This window comes from Corapipo altera, unplaced genomic scaffold (genome assembly GCF_003945725.1).
Source record: "Corapipo altera isolate COAL_440 unplaced genomic scaffold, ASM394572v1 54, whole genome shotgun sequence".
Taxonomy (NCBI): Eukaryota; Metazoa; Chordata; class Aves; order Passeriformes; family Pipridae; genus Corapipo; species Corapipo altera.
In genome coordinates, this window is record NW_020884902.1 from 10,096,564 (window position 1) to 10,113,207 (window position 16,644).

Consider the following 16,644-nt stretch of genomic DNA (forward strand, 5'->3'; position numbering starts at 1 on the left):
CTTCCTCTGTGCTAATGCTGAGAACTGTTCCCCAGATCCACAGTCCCTCAGGAGGAACACTGGGAATTCCAGCTGGAGCTCCACTGACCCTTGAACTGCCACCAGTGACTCCCCAGGCCGGGATGGGCAGGGGGCAGGGCCCTGCTCTGGGGGTGTGGGGCCGAGGTCTCCTCTGCTCTTGGACCACAGGGAGGAAGGGCCCCAACCAGGACAGTTTCCAACTGGGACCACTGCAGTTCCTGCCAGCACCGAGCTGAGCCCTCCCACTGCTCAGCTCCTCAGGAACAACTAGCCAGGAGGGCAACGAAACCAAAGCAAGCCAAGCCTAATTTAAACAATTACAGAATTAGTCATCACTGGACTAAGTAGTATTTAGAGCAGTATTCAGACAATAAGTTCAACATATGCCACACTGATGCCCTCAGCAGTTGCAAAATAGAATTAGAAAACTAACATTTATTAAATCAATTTGAATTTTAATATACATTTCAAGAATGTGGCAGCATAAAAGGAAATGTTTTTAAAAACAACCTGAATCTACCATTTGCAGTTTTACATGAACCATCAGGGCTCTCCTGTCGACAGCTCCAAAACACGCTTGACCTAAATTCTCCAACTTTTGGTACCACACTGGATGCAGCAGTGAGATAGTAAAGATTCCAAATACTCCCACATTTCTGGAGCAAAGGTACTTTGTATTTAATTTAATGAAAGTCCTAAAAATGTACCATCAACAATCTCAGCAAAACTTAACAGCTCTGCAAAAGCATTCCCAAACAACCCATGCTGTGCAGTTCACTCCCAGCTCCGGGGGCTGCTTCGCTTACACGTAGTGGACTAATAAACAGATTTACATTAGTAGGTCACGATCAAACCACCAAATTAGGAACTGGTAGGATCCTTCTGGGTCAACACAAAAATCACATACAAGTTTAACTAAATACATTTTAATAGGACATCGTTAAATCTCAGGAGGGCTAAAAAACACAGATCTTAGGTACTCGGGTTGGCAAATAAAGACAAGAATACTAAGAAGCATTTTCCACCATTTACTCATTATCAAAAATATTTTTCAACTCTTCTTGCAAAACAAAAACAAAAAAGTACAGACTGGACACGTACATCACATTTTTCTTCCTATGGCTTTAACCCCCCCACCCTGCCCACCCCACAGAAAAGACGGGGGGAGAAACAAACCAAAACCAACAAAAAGCTCTGACCACATTCACAGAAAATGACACCATGGTACACTACAAAACAAAAGGAGGTGCCATTTGTGTCCAAAGGGGTTTGCTCATGTCTCCGGTGAGGAACCGCCACTGTACGTGCTTTGTGCCAGGTCAAAGCCCCCGGCACCGCCCGAGGGGCCTGAGGGCAAGGGGAGGTGGGAGCAGGGGAGGAACTCAACAACCCACACACTGCTGAACACGCCCTTCAAACAGGAATTGCCTTTGAGATGAGACAGAAACGCTCGTGTTCTAGTCAGCCCACCCTCAGGTTGTGCTGTATCACTGCAAGAGGAGAGGTTTTTGCCTTCCCAAAGCAGTCTGACTTCTGTAACTGCACAGCTAAACTCTTGGGCCCCCTGCTTAGGGACTGTGCTGGAATCAACCATTTTTGTGTAAAACTGAGTTCCTGACAGGAATTCTTTCACTGTAACACTTTTCCAGATAAGCTCTTGACAACTTTGTGTTATGTTTCCATTTTTGAGCCTTTTGGCCCAGGTTGGTTGAAAAGCACTGACCTTCAAAAGCTACTTTTAGCATTTTAGCAGAAAATGAGATAGATTTGGGGTGGAGTGAGCTATACATAGCTTATTGTGTTTAGCAAACACCCAGAATGTTTGACCTTGGACAGCCATCGATCCTCTGCCCCGGCTGGAAGGTGCCTGTCAGTGCAGAACTCCCCTCAGAGGGAGGAGCTGTCATGGTACAAACAGGATCAAAGTCCCCCCAGTGCTGTGGAATCTCTGTATCCTGGCACTGAGGGGGGGAAAAAAATCAGCCAAGGGGTCTCTCTGAAACCCACAACCCCCCTTCTCTTCTCTAGAAGCAACAGCAGTAAAACCAGCAGGAACTCAAGAAAAAAACAGGGGGAGCAGGAAAGGGAGAGGATGGTGCTACCAAAAGTGGAGCCTTGGCTGGGTCCAAGCGCTGCTCTCCCCCTGCCAAAGCCAGCAGTGACATCACCCAGGGGGAGCTGGCACAGAGGGGTGACTGAGCAGGGACACGGCCCTGGAGCTGCCAGGGGTGATGTTGTTCCCAGGACGGTGTATCCAAGCAGTCTGACCTGGCATCTGCCCGACCCTCCTGCCCCTGCCTGCAGCCTGAGCTGCCTTCTGGCCTGTCAGCTTTGTAATGTATTGACTAATCCTGTCTGTAATTGTGAGCTGTTCCCTAGAGCAGATACCCAGTTCCCACAGGCAGCCAGTACCTACCCTTGCCAGACTGTGTCCTCCTCCTGCCTTTCCCACAGGAGTACCGGGTCATTCCCTGGTCAGGGTGACTGTAACCCATGGACAGTCAGTCTTCCACACCACAGTGTAGCACCGTTGAGATGGACTAACCGGATGCCACTGCTCTACACTGGAGCCAAAGCTTTGACTGAGCACAAAGCACGAGCAAGTACAATGAGGTCAATATATTCCTGTCAAAGATCTTGTGATAAAATCATTTACATCAGCAATCGATCTCAAACTATGAGGTGCTGTAAGAACTAAAAACAGTTTTAGGGTAACTCCTCCATTATCTGCAACTATTTCCCAGACACTAATACACAGAACATAGCAATGAAAAACACTTGATACAAGTGATCTAAACGCAGGAGCTCCAGCAAGTTAAACAGAACCATAGCTGCCTTAAACCTGTAGCAGTTCCCCTACGGAGGGCAGGGAAAAGAAAGACAGACTCAGCAGTCATATCTCATGTCTATAGCTTCATCCAAACTTTTCTCATCATGTGTACTGGCAGCTAAAAACGTCGTTACTGGTGACCCTGTCACATTGATTACACTGGTGCTCGTGCTGGCATTGCGCACCGCAATGCTCGTCACGTTAATGCCCAAAGTCAGCCGGGTCTGCTCCAAGGCCTTTTCTGGCACTGCAAACGCCTCCAGCTTCTTCTCCCCGTTGGCCATGTAGGAGTTTTGGCAGCCACGGCATATGCAGTCAAGGCAGGCTTTGCGGTTCGAGTAGCAAGGGCAGCGTTGGCCACGGCAGGTAAGAACACTTGGATTTTGGGTGGCACGACCACATTTACACCCTTTCTTTTCTTGTGGCTTTTTATACACAGTTTTTGTTGGGCTTCCTGGCATAACGTTACTGCTGGGAACTTTCTCCTTTGCCTTGTCTTTCGTTTTCAGCACCCCCGGTTTGGCTTTCGGGTGGGATTTCTTAGGGGCATGTTCTAGGTTCTTTTTCATGCTTTTGTTAGACAGGAGCACAGTTTTACTGATTTTGGGGGTGGTGCCTCCGTTGGGTACAGTCGCAATGGGCTGCAGAGACATTTTGTTCTCCTGTTTCACCGTCACGGGAGCCGACGCTCCCAGGGTGGGGCCGCAGATGATGCTGGAGATGGGCAGAGGTTGGACCTTCTCGCTGTCGCTTTCGGAGCGGGACCGCTTCCTGTTCAACTTCACCACCTTGGGCGTGGCCGCCGTGCAGGAGATGCCGTGAGGAGAAGCCTCCGTGGACATGAAAATGTTATGGCTGAGGGGAGGGGGGGAGAGCTGCAGGAAGGGGCCGTTGGCCATGTTCGCCTCCAGGCCGGGCTGCAGGCCCGAGTCGCAGACCTCGGTGCCGGACACGGTCTCCAGGCTGCGCAGCACCTCCTCCACGCTGAGCAGCAGCGACCCGCCCGGCTTCATGTCCTCGCTGAAGCCGCAGATGTCGATGCCCGCGGGGCACAGGTCGCCGCCCGACACGGGGTCGCACACGGGCTGCAGGCCGCCCGGCAGCTCCTCCGTCTTGATGTAGTCCCCGGCGCCGCAGACGTCGATGGCGCTGGCGTGCTCCGGGGACGGCAGGCTCACCCCCAGCTTCTCCCCCGGCAGCCCGTTGCAGCTGGGCAGCCCGTTGATGGCCGAGCCCCGGCCGTCCGCGTTGTGCGTGGCCTCGGGCACCGAGGGGAACCCCGCCGGGGCGTCGCTGGGCAGCTCCGAGGTGGAGGGGACCGGGGAATGTGTCAGGCACAGAGCCAGGGCCGCGTCGGAAGGTTTCTCGGCGTCCTCGTGCAGGGGGGACCCATCCTTGAGCAGGGCCAGCAGGTCTGCCGAGCAATCCACGGCCTGGATGATGTCCCGGGCCAGGGGTGTCTGTGTGATGTACTCGCACAGCTTCTTGTAGCAGTTCACCAGGATGCTCAGCTGCTTGTTCTCCTCAAACTGCTCATAGTCCTTGCACCAGCTACACGACGGTTTCATCATCATCTTCTTGCCTTTACAGGTTTTGCAGACATAGTGCTGGCATGTGGAGTTGGTGGGAGCAATAGGGTCTTGTAGCAAATTTCCTAAGGGAAAAAGAAAGAGGGAGATTACGATGGACTCAAGGCAGGTTTCCTGGACAGCAGAGGATTAATTTTTTGTACTGTCAAAAAAAATTGCCTCAGAAAGTTCAGCTGGTCACCAGAAAACGTCCCATCCCAGTGACAAACCTCACAGCTGCCCATCTGCTTTTAAAACATTAAATAAGAAACCCATCCCACCATCACTGGTTGTGTGCTGCAGCCTCTACAAACACTCTCAGCTCCAACACCACCAAGCCTCTTGTCCCCTTCAGTTTTGTCCACGGAAACTTATGGAACAAACGAGATTTCCACGACTTTACCGAAAGTGCGACTATAAACTCCCATGACAAGTTACTGCAGAGATTTTAATGGAATTAGGAAAAACAAATGGCAATAGAGCAGAGGGAAAACTCTAAACAGGATATAAAAATGATGGAACACCCACCCCGAAGGGGAAGGAGACACAGCAGACTCTGTGTTACTTTTCATTTAGTGTTTAGTGAAGCCATCAGAATGAAAGGATTTTCTCTGAGATCTTACTGTTAAGAATAAAAAACTACTAAAAATCAGTTGCTAAAGGAATCCACACACACCTGACAGCACAGAAAGTCTCAGACCCCCAGCACTGACAGTGTGGAAGGTTTTGTCTTCAGATCCCCAAAACTGTAAAAGCCTGAAAGAGTGGTTTTGGTTTTCCTTAAAAACAACCTAAATATCACCTAAGGATAAAATGGGAAAGAACTAAAATTCTGTACAGAAACAATCCAAGGAGTTCCTATATCCAGCCAGTGACAGGACTGCTTTGCTATTTCCAGCCAGCTCCAGGCCAGGAAGATATTCCATCTCCCAAATTAAATTGCAGAGTATCTCTGCCATCCCAGCACCAGGGCTCCCCTCCTCTCCAAGCAGCACATTCTCAGCTTTGATCAGCCCCTTCTCCCAGAAGGAGCCTCTGTTGGATGAGTTACAGCCATCAGGGAATTCCCACCCAGATTTTCCAAAGTGAAAACATGCTGCTAAGGCAAATGAATAAAATTAAACCATTTGGGAAGAGGAAGCAAAATGCATATATCAAACTGACTGAGAGAACAAAACAAACACAACAGATACAAAGATATTTTCTCTCATTGCTCACTTGCCTGATACCTTTTCCCTGCATTCCCTGATCCCTCTTTTGGAAAGGGCTGCTCCAGCCCCCACCTGAGCTGTCTTTCAGGAAGTGTGGCTTGGTGTAAACTGATTTTTGAGCCACAAATCACAAGAGTCAGTGCTGAAGCTGCCCTTAAGACAGTATTTTTTTCATAAACTGAGCAAAATACAACTGTTTAGAAAGCTGGGAGGTGGCACAGACAGTGTCACCAATGAGACCTGCCAGGACAGTGTGAGCAGAGCCACCATGAGAAGACAGAAAACACTCTTTGAGTCAAACCGTGGAGATTTAAAGCCAACAGGTGGAACTTGGAGTCACAGGGTCCAACCCACAGTGGGAAATCCCATTTTTGTTATCAGTTCCCTTGAAATGACACGATACAAACAGAGGCAGAGGGGGCTACCATGGTCCTCAGAGGGATTTGATTTTGGGAGTCCCTAAGTCCCACGGGGAGGACAAAGCCAACAGCTGAAACCACAGCACAAGTCGTGTCCCTCAGCAGGAGCTCACCAACACTGGAGCTGGAGCCTCTCCAGCAGGACAAGCAGGAGGCAAACACCTCAAACACTTCTTCCTTTAATGCTCTGACACTTCAGAGCCAGAGCTTCCACGGCCAAAAGCCACCAGCATTAACAGCTAATTAATACCCAATTAGAATCACAGCATCAGCTGGGTTGGAAGGGACCTCTGAGATCATCAAGTCCAACCCTTGATCCAACCCCGCTGTGGTTCCCAGCCCATGGCACTGATGCCACATCCAGTCTGTCCTTAAACACCTCCAGGGATGGAGAATCCACCACTTCCCTGGGCAGCCCATTCCAATGTCTAATCACCCTCTCTGGAAAGAAATTCTTTCTAATATCCAACCTAAACCTCCCCTGGCACAGCTTAAGACCATAATTAATTAATGACAAAGCAGCTGGGTGTGCTCCTCGCCCACCTTCAGCCCCCCTTTGCTCCCCCCGATGCTAAGGCCAAGTTCTGATGCTTTACAGAACTAAAACACAGCAGAGACGGGGCCAAATGAACCAGATACCATTTTAACTCCTAATTAGATTTTTAAAAAGGCATCGCCAACTGTGCGTTTTATTCCTCCCAAAATACATTTGGCTGGAACTCCTGAGTGAGTAGGAATGCTAAAAGAGGGTACAGCAAAATTTAAATTTCCAGAAGCTCTTGAGGGAAAACCAGACGGACCGACAAGAAAAAACACTCCCCCTGCTCTCACTGAGGGGAGAACACAGCGAGTGCTCCTCTCAGTAAATGCCAGGCAACCTACACGGGAGAGACATCGGGAATGCCTGGGCTGGGGGAAGAGTTTCAGTTGGAGCTCAGAGCTCACTGAATATTCATTCTCCAAAGTTTCTCTCACCTCTGGATTCTGTGGCACAGCTTTAGTATTGGTAAGTTAAAAAAAGGAAAGCCAACCATGAGATGCCAACTGCCATCCAATGAAGTTTCACCCCTGTGATGCCCGGGAGTGGTGCCGAGCGAGCAGCACAGTCCCACACACACAACCCTGAGCTGCCCCCTGAACCTGCAGGTTTCCACTGCAAGGCCTAGACTACACCTTTGCCTGGTGCCCATCAGTGCCACCCCTCTCTATAAATTGAATAATTTATATAGATCTATAAGAAGTAAAAATGGTGGGCCCTGAGAATGTGATAGCTTTTCACAGTAACAATTTAACATTTCGCTGAGGTAAATTGAATTTGTCGTTCTCCAGAGCAGCCACTCGCCCCTGTGAGATCCTCCACGGTTGCTCTTCAGGCCTCCACTGCACTGCCCTCCGGGGCTGGGTGTTCCTAAACCTTGCCCTGTCTGTTCCCTCTTTTGCAAGGGCTGTATTGATACACCCAAAGCAGAATCACGTTCTTACAAAGCCTCCAATAAGAGACTTCCCCTCCACACCAGCTCTTAACTACCCAACTTCCAGAAAGCTTGACTCAATATGAGCACTTTACATTCCATGAGCAGCATTGCACAGAGGAAAGACTTCTAATACCTGATTTGTCAACCATCCGAGTCTTGGACAGGCTGCACCGGCAGGGAGGTCACTTAAAGCACAAGCGATACTTCCTATTGTGTTCCTTAACGAGCATCACTTCACAGCTGCAGGGACAGGGGAAGCACCTGCAAATTGTATCTCTGGGACCGAAGGGAGAAAGGGATTGGGAATCACAGCAATTCTGAAGTGTCTGTAGCCAGCAAATGGATGAAGTTCGCTGGGAAGAAAGGCTTGGAACAGTCACCTCCTGCCATTCTCACCTGGGAGCAGAAAAGGGGCTGAACACAAATAACTCATTTAGGGTCCTTGGAAATGCTACTGAAACATAATCATCCTGCCTTTTTTACCAACTTCAAATCTTAAGAATCATATTATTAAATCTTAATTTCATGAAGTGAAATAGAAAAAAGTATATCAATTTTTGTTACAAATAGAAATGAATGTGTGGCTGGGGTTGGTCTCTAACACTGGTCAGGCAGAGGTCTTTAATCCTCAGCTGCACTGGGGTCACCAGGACCCCCGGGCTCTGCAGGGCACAGGCAGCACTGGGAGCTCCTCTCACTCCACTGTGCTCTCCCACTGTGGTAGGATGACACCCATGGAAAAGAGGAGCTCACCTGCCCCAGTCAATCTGTGCACATCAAACATCACAATTACAGTGCCCCTCATTTCACTGTTAAACCAAGACTGCAGGGCTAGAAATGCTGAGGAACAGGAAGCTCCATCCCTCTGGAGCAACACACATGGCAAGGACCCCAAAGTCACATCCAGAAGCTGGACTGCTACACTTCCAGCCTTTTCATTTCTAGATGAAACGGGATCTGATTCTTTCTACTAAAATAATTACCAAGAGCCAGTGAGCTCCAACAAATTGCCTCACTGAGGCTCCAGAGCTCAGCCAAAGGACAGGAGCTGGTTCACTCCACAGGGTTTTGTGTCCAGCCACCCATCCACCTGCAGCTGCTCCTGGAAAGAAAAGCTCTGCTCTCCCCTCCACCCTCCCACCCCACACAGCACCTTTCCACCTCAGGAATGATCAGCTGGAGCCCACTGAAGAACAAGCAGCTCCATGAGGCTCCAAAGCAAAGCATGCAAAAGGAAACCCCCTCCCAAAGCACAGCATCTCCCGGGCACTGTGTGCAGAGCTCCTGCCGACAGACAGGCAGGCATATGATGAGCAGTGAAAAGGTCTGTCAGCCATCTGCAGAGGGAGAAAATAAACGTGGAAGATCTGGCTGAGCCGGGGGGGATCTGCATCCTTACTAAAGGAGAAGGGAACTACACACACACAGCTCACAGAGGGCAGAGCAAGGGTTAAGTGCCAAGGATGGCAGAGCAGGGAAATGTGTCCATCCACAGCCCCCCAGCCCTCCCCCGTGGGCTGTAGCTGGTGGGGCTGATGGACTTCCCCAACACTGCCCCAGGACTCAGAGTGCCCAGCCCCGGGTCTGGCCTACCCTGCCCTGCCCCACTGCTCCAGGCAGGACAATGTTTGGCAGCCCCTCCCAGGACACAGGACCTGCCTGGATCCCCTGGCAGAGGTGCCCTGTCACCCAGGATCAGGGATCCCACCCACTGCAGCGTTCCCAAAGCACCCCAGCGTTTGCAGTGACCACACTCTTGGCTGATGGACACAAATACACACATTCCCAGCATTCCCAGTGCAAAGCTCTGAACCCAAGTCTGAAACATGGGTGGAAGTAAGGGGAGTTCACAATGACAACACTGGAAATATTATCCTTTCAGGGGGTTTGAGACAAGGGTTTGTAGACAGAAATAGTTTCATTCAACCAAAAACAAACAAAAAAAAATAAAAAAAAAACAAACCCAAGCCTCCCAGCACACGGCCCTTTTTGAGGAACAAGGAGAGTTCACCTGGGAACTCAGGGACAGTTCTCTTCCTGAAGACACCACTTTGCCCTCAGATCACCACAACTCCCACAACAGTGCCACTGAAACCCAACCGAAGGCAGTCACAACCACTGACAGATTCCCGTGGGGTGAACTGGAAATGTGGGACAACAAATAGCATTAACAACCCCCCCCAAACCAACTAAAAATACTTATTTCAAAATTTCATTAGAGAAAACATTCTGCTGGCTGCTGGATATTCCTGAGCATCCTGCATCAACAAACAACTAGGAAAAATGAACTACAGAAAGTATTAGCCTCATATAGGGATGGTCGTGACCAATGAGTTAATGATTGTGTAACTCTTTGGAGAAATAAAAACGGCACTATTTTTGCCTGGACACCATGGGAACCCAAATTAACCATGATCAGAAGATAGACTATTTTTCTGCATATTTGGAGAATTACAGTCAATCTCTTTAGCTAAACTTCAAGGAAAAAAAAACATATGACAACAAATTGCATTTGAAGTGCAGAAGGGACTGCCTTCTTCTCAGGGTCCACACCCTGCATAAGAAACAACAGAACATATTCACTAAGTCCTATGTCAAAGTTTTATTTCTGTTTGAAAGTCTTTGTGTTTACAAAATCCCTGACTGGAAGAATTCTAAATGTATTTTTAACAGAATAGGTGGTAAAGTTCAAACTTTGAGGCTAAAAAAAAAAAAAAAAAGATAAATTCATCATTTTCACCATCCAGAGTAAAATTTTCACATAATGGTGTTTTTCAAAAGTCAAGGTTGCTATGTTTTCAGAGGTTTCAAACAGCAAAGTTAACATCTCTCCTCTAGGTGTAAGATTAATGTGTTTCCATGCAGCAGAAACGCTCCAAAGAGTTAAAAGCTGCTTTGAAAGTTAAGGATTCAGTCGATCACATTCCCTGAGCAAACCAAAGAGGAATGAAAACCATTTTTCCCCCCCAAACAGAAGCGCTTGCACAAGGTTAGCTGGGCACTCCTGGAGTAAACTGTGCTCCCCGAGGCCCCTGAGTAGGAGCCAGCCCTGAGCACACACAGAATAACAAATTACTGAAGGACTGGGAGTCATTCCTGGGAGGAGCAGGGAAACCTGTGCTGCCCAACAAGCACCGTGCTCGAGGAGGGCTGTGCTGGGCACCAGCTCTCCACTCAGTTCCTGCACTCACAGAACGTGTTCTGGCCTCACAACGAACTCCAGTGGAACATCCAGGAATGCTCAGTCCGTATTTAGACAACCTAATCTGCAAATGGTGAGATGGCAAAGAAAACAAACCCAGAGGAAGGTGTGTTTGAGTGCCCTGTGCCCACGGACTGGGACAACTCAGCCATCCCATAAAGGTGCCTCTTGGCCACACATTAACTCCTCTTGACCCACTCTGGAAGGGAATGGTTTAATCACTATCCTCAGGGACCAGCAGAGCCCATCCATCCCCTCCAGAGCCTCGACAGGAACACTCATCTCCAATCCTGTGAGAGCAAACCCTGAACCTCCCCTGGAAACCACTGCCAGCCCAGCCACGGGGGAAACCAGAGCCACTTCTCTTCCTACTCCTCCTTTCCTTCTGAGACAGAGCAGCAGTTGGAGTTTGGAAACCACTCCCAGTTCAACGGGGAGGAGCTGACGTTATCAACAGTTCTGCAGTGACAAGGCACTGCCCCCCAGAGTCACACCCGGGATTTAAAAACAGGAAAGGGGCCCAGGGAATCGGAGCGGGCAGATTTTGAGAGGAAAAGAAATCATCCCGCGTGTTCTTGGCTAAAAATTGGTGCCCTCAGAGATGTGAGTGGACATCTGATAGACAACTGCTTCTCCAAAAGAAGAGGAAAAGGAACACCCGCAGCAGGAGGTATTTGAGAGGTACCCAGGCCCCCAGTCCACGCTCCCCGGTGGCTGTTTCAGAGATTCTTCACAAATTCCAAAGTATTTTGGCAACTACTCATGTAATTTTTAAGGGGAAAATAACATACTTTTAAAAACCACCATCAGGTGATACCTGGACAGTATTTTCATCATTGAAAACTGAGGAAAAAAAGGAAATGTCAATGAAAAAATACCTAAAAAAAAAGCCCAGAGCCAAATCACTTCTCAAACGTAAAAGGCAACTCCAATCATGAATCAGCCTTCACTCTCCTTAATCCAGGGAGAACGGACAAGGAAGGAGAGTTTTAGGCTAAAGTCTTCCATCATGAAACTTAAAGAGACTTTTTCACTTTAAGACTTTGATATCTGGGTTTAGCTCAGCCATGCTCATTTCCCAAACAGAAAATCCAGTACCATGCACATAATTAAGTTTTATTACAGTGGGAATTTGTTTCTTCTCCCTCCTTCCATCTCTGTGTGCCAGGAAATTGAATTTTCTAGGAAGTTTCAATCTGTTTAGGTGCCACTCAACCCTGTCCCCTTCTCCAGGGGACAGCAAGTAAGTGCTGCCTGCCCTGGGCTGTCTCCCTGCATCCCTGTCTCTCCTTCTCCACCACTGACAGGGAAACTGCTCACTCCAGAGCCACAATTCCCTGGCATTCCCCTTGCTTGTGGTGCTGCTTCCCCCAGAAACTTGCAGGAACGTTCACATCAAAGATTAATCAAACTGTACAGGCCTAATTCCCATCATTTCCTGGTGACCAAGTGCAGCCCAAAGCACTGGGACACCCCTGAGGACACCCGGACCAGGGAGGGGTGTGAGGGACACAGCACCTCAGAGAGGGGGGAGGAAGAAGAGGAGGAGCCTTCACATGGACAAAAGGGCACAAAGAGGGAGAATTTTGCACAACTACATGTCAAACCCAGCCAGCAGAATGGGCCTCATAATTCCATTGACAAGTATAATTGATTATAACATGTAATTATATTATACACTCCATTCGACCTATATTGGCAGTATAAAACTCCCAAAAACAGCCTGTTACATTTACACAAGAGCAGGAGGGAACTATCCCTACGCTAATCTTTACACAGGAAAACAAACAGTCAGCAGTTTTTATTTGATTTTTTGGCAATCCATGGCATTCCCACGCTTGGGAGTTGCTTCCACGATGCTACTGCACCCCTGAGCCTCCAACCCCCTGAGCAGAACCATCAGGAGCTGCCTCAGAACACTCGGGGGGGGGGGCTGCAGGAGGCACCAGGCAGGGCTCTCATGGGCTTTCTTTGTTCCTCCCCACCCCTAATCTCCCTACAGCCACGTGTTGTCTCACATCCCCTTCCTTGGATTACAGGATGTGTAAGACTAGAACCGTGTTCCCATCCTGTATTTCGCAGCCGGGTTCCTGGCCAGGCATGAAGTGCTTGTCCCACAGCCCTGCCACCCTCCTGGCACTTCCCCGCTCTGAATCAGCACTAACAATCTTTCACACCCCTTTGAAATATCTGCCAGGGGTTCCAGGGTGAGGTTTCCCGGTGGAGAAAACGCTCAGCTGATCTCACTGGCAACTGTGTCTCCTACAAACATTTCAAGTGAGTTTCGGGAGAGGGCTGTTATTGCTGAAAAGCAGCTGAACCTCTGACTGACCTGCAGTGACCTACCCGGGATTTGAACCTGAGAAAGGCACTGTTAGGAGAATTTTATCCCAACAGGCAGGACTCTTAAAACATACAACTTTGCTGCATAAATTCCACTAAACTATTTTTAAATTAAACATGGTGTTAATATGCAACTTAATAATAATCCCTTTATTCCAGAGACTGGAACTTGTATTTCACATCTTCCAAACACACAAGGCACAGCCCCTCTGCCTAATGCACACTTGGGAGCAGTTATTTTCAAGTTGTAAAAGCTCTAGGAAATACTGTCTTATACATCCCTGTAAAAGGATGATGTATCACCGCCAGCACTGTCCAGGAAACTGTCACATGATCACACTTAAGTCCTAGAAACACACACACGGCCAGAGTAGAAGTGAACCTTCATCCCCCACGAGGCAGGAGGAGCCCTGAACCCCCCCCAAACAGCCTCAGTGACTCCAGTGACACACTGTGTTTGCATCTGGGCTTTGTCCTGCTCAGCTCTGTGTGTGCCAATCCGAGTCTGAAACCAGGGCTGCAGTTAGAATCTTATCATTAACAGGGGCCCAAAAGCTTCTGCCAGCCCTGCTCTGTGAGCTGGGTACAGCACTGTGGGACCACCAGGAAATACTCTGGGAACACAGGGGAAGCCCAGGAATGTCAGGTTTGTAGAGCTGGCACTCATTTCCCCTAAAAAGTGTTCCCTAAAATTAAAGGGACAATCCTGAGCGTGGAATTCAGACCTACAGCCTAACAAAGCACTACAGGGTGCCCAGAGATCACACACTGAGGGAATGGCACAGGGAGCACTCACCTGGGGAGTAACTTCCCAAGGGAATTCCTGCAAGTCCAACACTTGAGACTTGAACTACCACTGATAATTCAGGCACCATTTCTCCAGCAAAGCACAGTTTTTACACCTTTACAGTCCAGACAGCATCTGCTGAGGTCTGTGCATGGGAAGTGCCCCAGAAGACACCCAGAGTGCTGTGCACAGGAACCCAGAGCCAGGCCTTGGATCTCATGGCCCAAACAACAGGGTAGAAAGGAGTGGGCATCTGACAACCTTTTATGAATTTAAATTTTAAAAAAACCCAAACCCACAAACAAACAAAACCAGCCCCACACTGTAAAGTTTTGGGTGGTCATTGCACCCACTGTTGTGATCTCCCAATGCAATCTTTACTCAGTACTTTTAAAACACCCACATTAAAAAAGGTTCTGACAGTTGGATAGTTTCAGTGACTTTAACCATGCAGAAGCCCTTAGCACTGAAGTACAGAACAGAAAAAGAGCATTTTAAAAATACCCCAGCAAGGTCAGAGGGATCAAGAGTGAAGGAGGCACCAAGAGAAGTGGGAGGAAAAGAACACAGCAAGCAAACAAGAAAAAGAAGGTGGATTTGGCTTTACCAGTGTGAGCTGCAGGTTTGTGAATGCTGGGGAACCCCAGAGTGGGCAGTGCTGCCTGCAGGGTCCAGAGAGACACCTGAGGAACTGCAGGACACAAACTTTGACTGCAGAGCTTCACAAAGAGCCTGGAATTTCCTGAGGCCTCTGGACGTGCCACCCACAAACAGGAGCCCAGAGGCAGAGATAAGGCTGGGTAATCACTCAGGTTAAATACTGAAATAAACAGCAGCTCCAGTTATCTGAGAGCTGGACACAGCAGGGGAAACATAAACCAAAGGAATAACCTTGACATTCAATTAAAATAAAGGATGAAGAGAGAAAGGGGGACCATGAAGGACAGTCTGTAAGTAGGAACATCCATGGAGGCACAAGGCAAGAGAAAAAAACAAACTAAAAAGCATGGTTTGCTCTACCAAACTCAGAGTGAGGAAAAAGCCAAGCAAGAAAAAAAGCTGAAGAGGGGAAAAAATATTCAGAAATTTAGGCAGAGACAAATTAAAGATAGACAATTTCAACAGCACAGAGTGTAAAAACAGGATTGCAAAAGGCCAAGAAGGGAAGAAGTCAAGGCAAGCAGAACAAAGAACACATTTCAGAAGACCAGGCTTAAAGCGGACAGGCCAGATAGCACAGCAGTTAGAAACACACAGTCCCTATGTAAATAGCTTATTAAAAACAAATCAGAACAATATTTGCATATTTTTAGGCAAAAACACTCTGGTGATTGACCCAAAGCAGGAAGGACTTACGGGGAAAAAGCACAGTCAGGGCTGAATTAACCAGCCTAAGGTAATAAGAAATAAAGAGCAGAGGTGCATCAATACTGACATCAGGGTTCCAGGAGGAAAAAACACCTCAAATTACTCCAGGAAGTGACGCTGCAGAGATCCTGGGAACGGGCTCCCTCCTTCCCACTACAAACAGATCCCTATTTTCTAAGACTTTAAATGGGAGGAGCCAATAGCTGGAGGAGAGGAGGGATAGGAAGCATCCAGCCTCGACAGCTGAAACCCTCCTCCCGAAAATAAATACAATATTTCACTTTATAAACCCCAGTGATTCAATTCAAGCCGAGTGTGAGCACACACAGTACCAACGACAAACACGGGCAAACAGAGGCAGGAAAACACGAACGCGGCTCAAAACTACCGCAGGGAAAAAAGGAGAATTAACAAATTAATCAACCGAGAAATCCAAGAGCTCCGAGCCCTCTCCCTACACCGACCGAAGCTGCAAAGGGAAGTTCAAGAAGGGCTGACAGCTTATCCCAGAGCTTCCTCCCGAAGGGCCACGTGCCCCCACTCCACAGACACAGCAGGACGCGGTTCCTTCCCAGCGCTCCCCAGCCTGGAACACCGAAATTCCGGACGCCGCCTTTGCCCGCAGAACGCTCTTTTTTGGGGGGGATGGGAGTGGGGAAGGCCCAGCAGACCTTCGGCCCGTTTGCTTTTTATGGTGATTATTGTCACAGGGCATATAGGCGCATTAAACAAAAAAAAAAATCAATTATTGCTTATGCCCGCCCCAAATTCCAGGCTTTCAATCGGAATTACTTTTTGTTTACATTTCAAGGGGGAGGGAGGGAAAGTTAGCAGTTCCTCTTTCCCTACCTCCACGGTCTGGGGATTGTTTGGAGTATCTTTTACCACGCTGGCTCTTAGTCGTGGCTTTTTTAAAGCGATTAACTCCACCGTGGCAGGGTATTCCAACAGCCACTCCAGCGGGGTGTTCCGACAGCCGCTCGCTCCCGCACCCCGGAGCGGTGCCCGCAGCACAGCGCCGTGTTTTGGGGAGCTCCCACAGCCCCGTGCCCGCCCTGCCCCGCGCCGGGGGCGGGATTATCCCGACACTCTTCCCACTGCACCTTCCCGAGCCGCCCCCCCGGCGGGGCCGCGAAACTTTCCCTGGAGCTGCCCCGGGCCGGGGCGAGGCCAGGCCGGCACAGCCCCGGTACAGCCCCGGCCCGGCCCGACCCAGGGCCGTGCGGGAGCCCCGGGCAGCCTCATTGTGCAGGAACAAAAGAAAGATCCTCACCGCACACGCAGCAGGAGAGGGACTGCCTGAAGTAGGGCAGGAGCTTGTTAATCTCGGAAAAGGACTGGGGGTCCCCCGGGTCGTAGTTGAGCACCAGGCGGCTCGCGGACACGTAGAGAGCAGTGGCATTCACGGGGTTCATCGCCG

The 16,644-nt window shown here is 49.1% G+C and overlaps 1 protein-coding gene across 2 annotated transcripts; it reads right to left on the reverse strand.

Moving 5' to 3' along the window:
- Positions 1 to 436: 436 nt before the first annotated feature.
- On the reverse strand, positions 437 to 16,639 carry MSL2 (MSL complex subunit 2). Of its 2 annotated transcripts, none has more exons than XM_027650395.1 (2): positions 16,498 to 16,639; positions 437 to 4,505 (listed from the first exon to the last, which is right to left on the reverse strand). In XM_027650395.1, the coding sequence occupies exons 1-2, from the start codon at positions 16,637 to 16,639 to the stop codon at positions 2,908 to 2,910; spliced, it is 1,740 nt and encodes a 579-aa protein (XP_027506196.1). In that variant the 3' UTR covers positions 437 to 2,907. The 2 variants fall into 2 exon arrangements, with proteins under 2 accessions (XP_027506196.1, XP_027506197.1); XM_027650396.1 differs by lacking the exon at positions 16,498 to 16,639 and adding an exon at positions 16,074 to 16,228.
- Between the last annotated feature and the right edge of the window lie 5 nt (positions 16,640 to 16,644).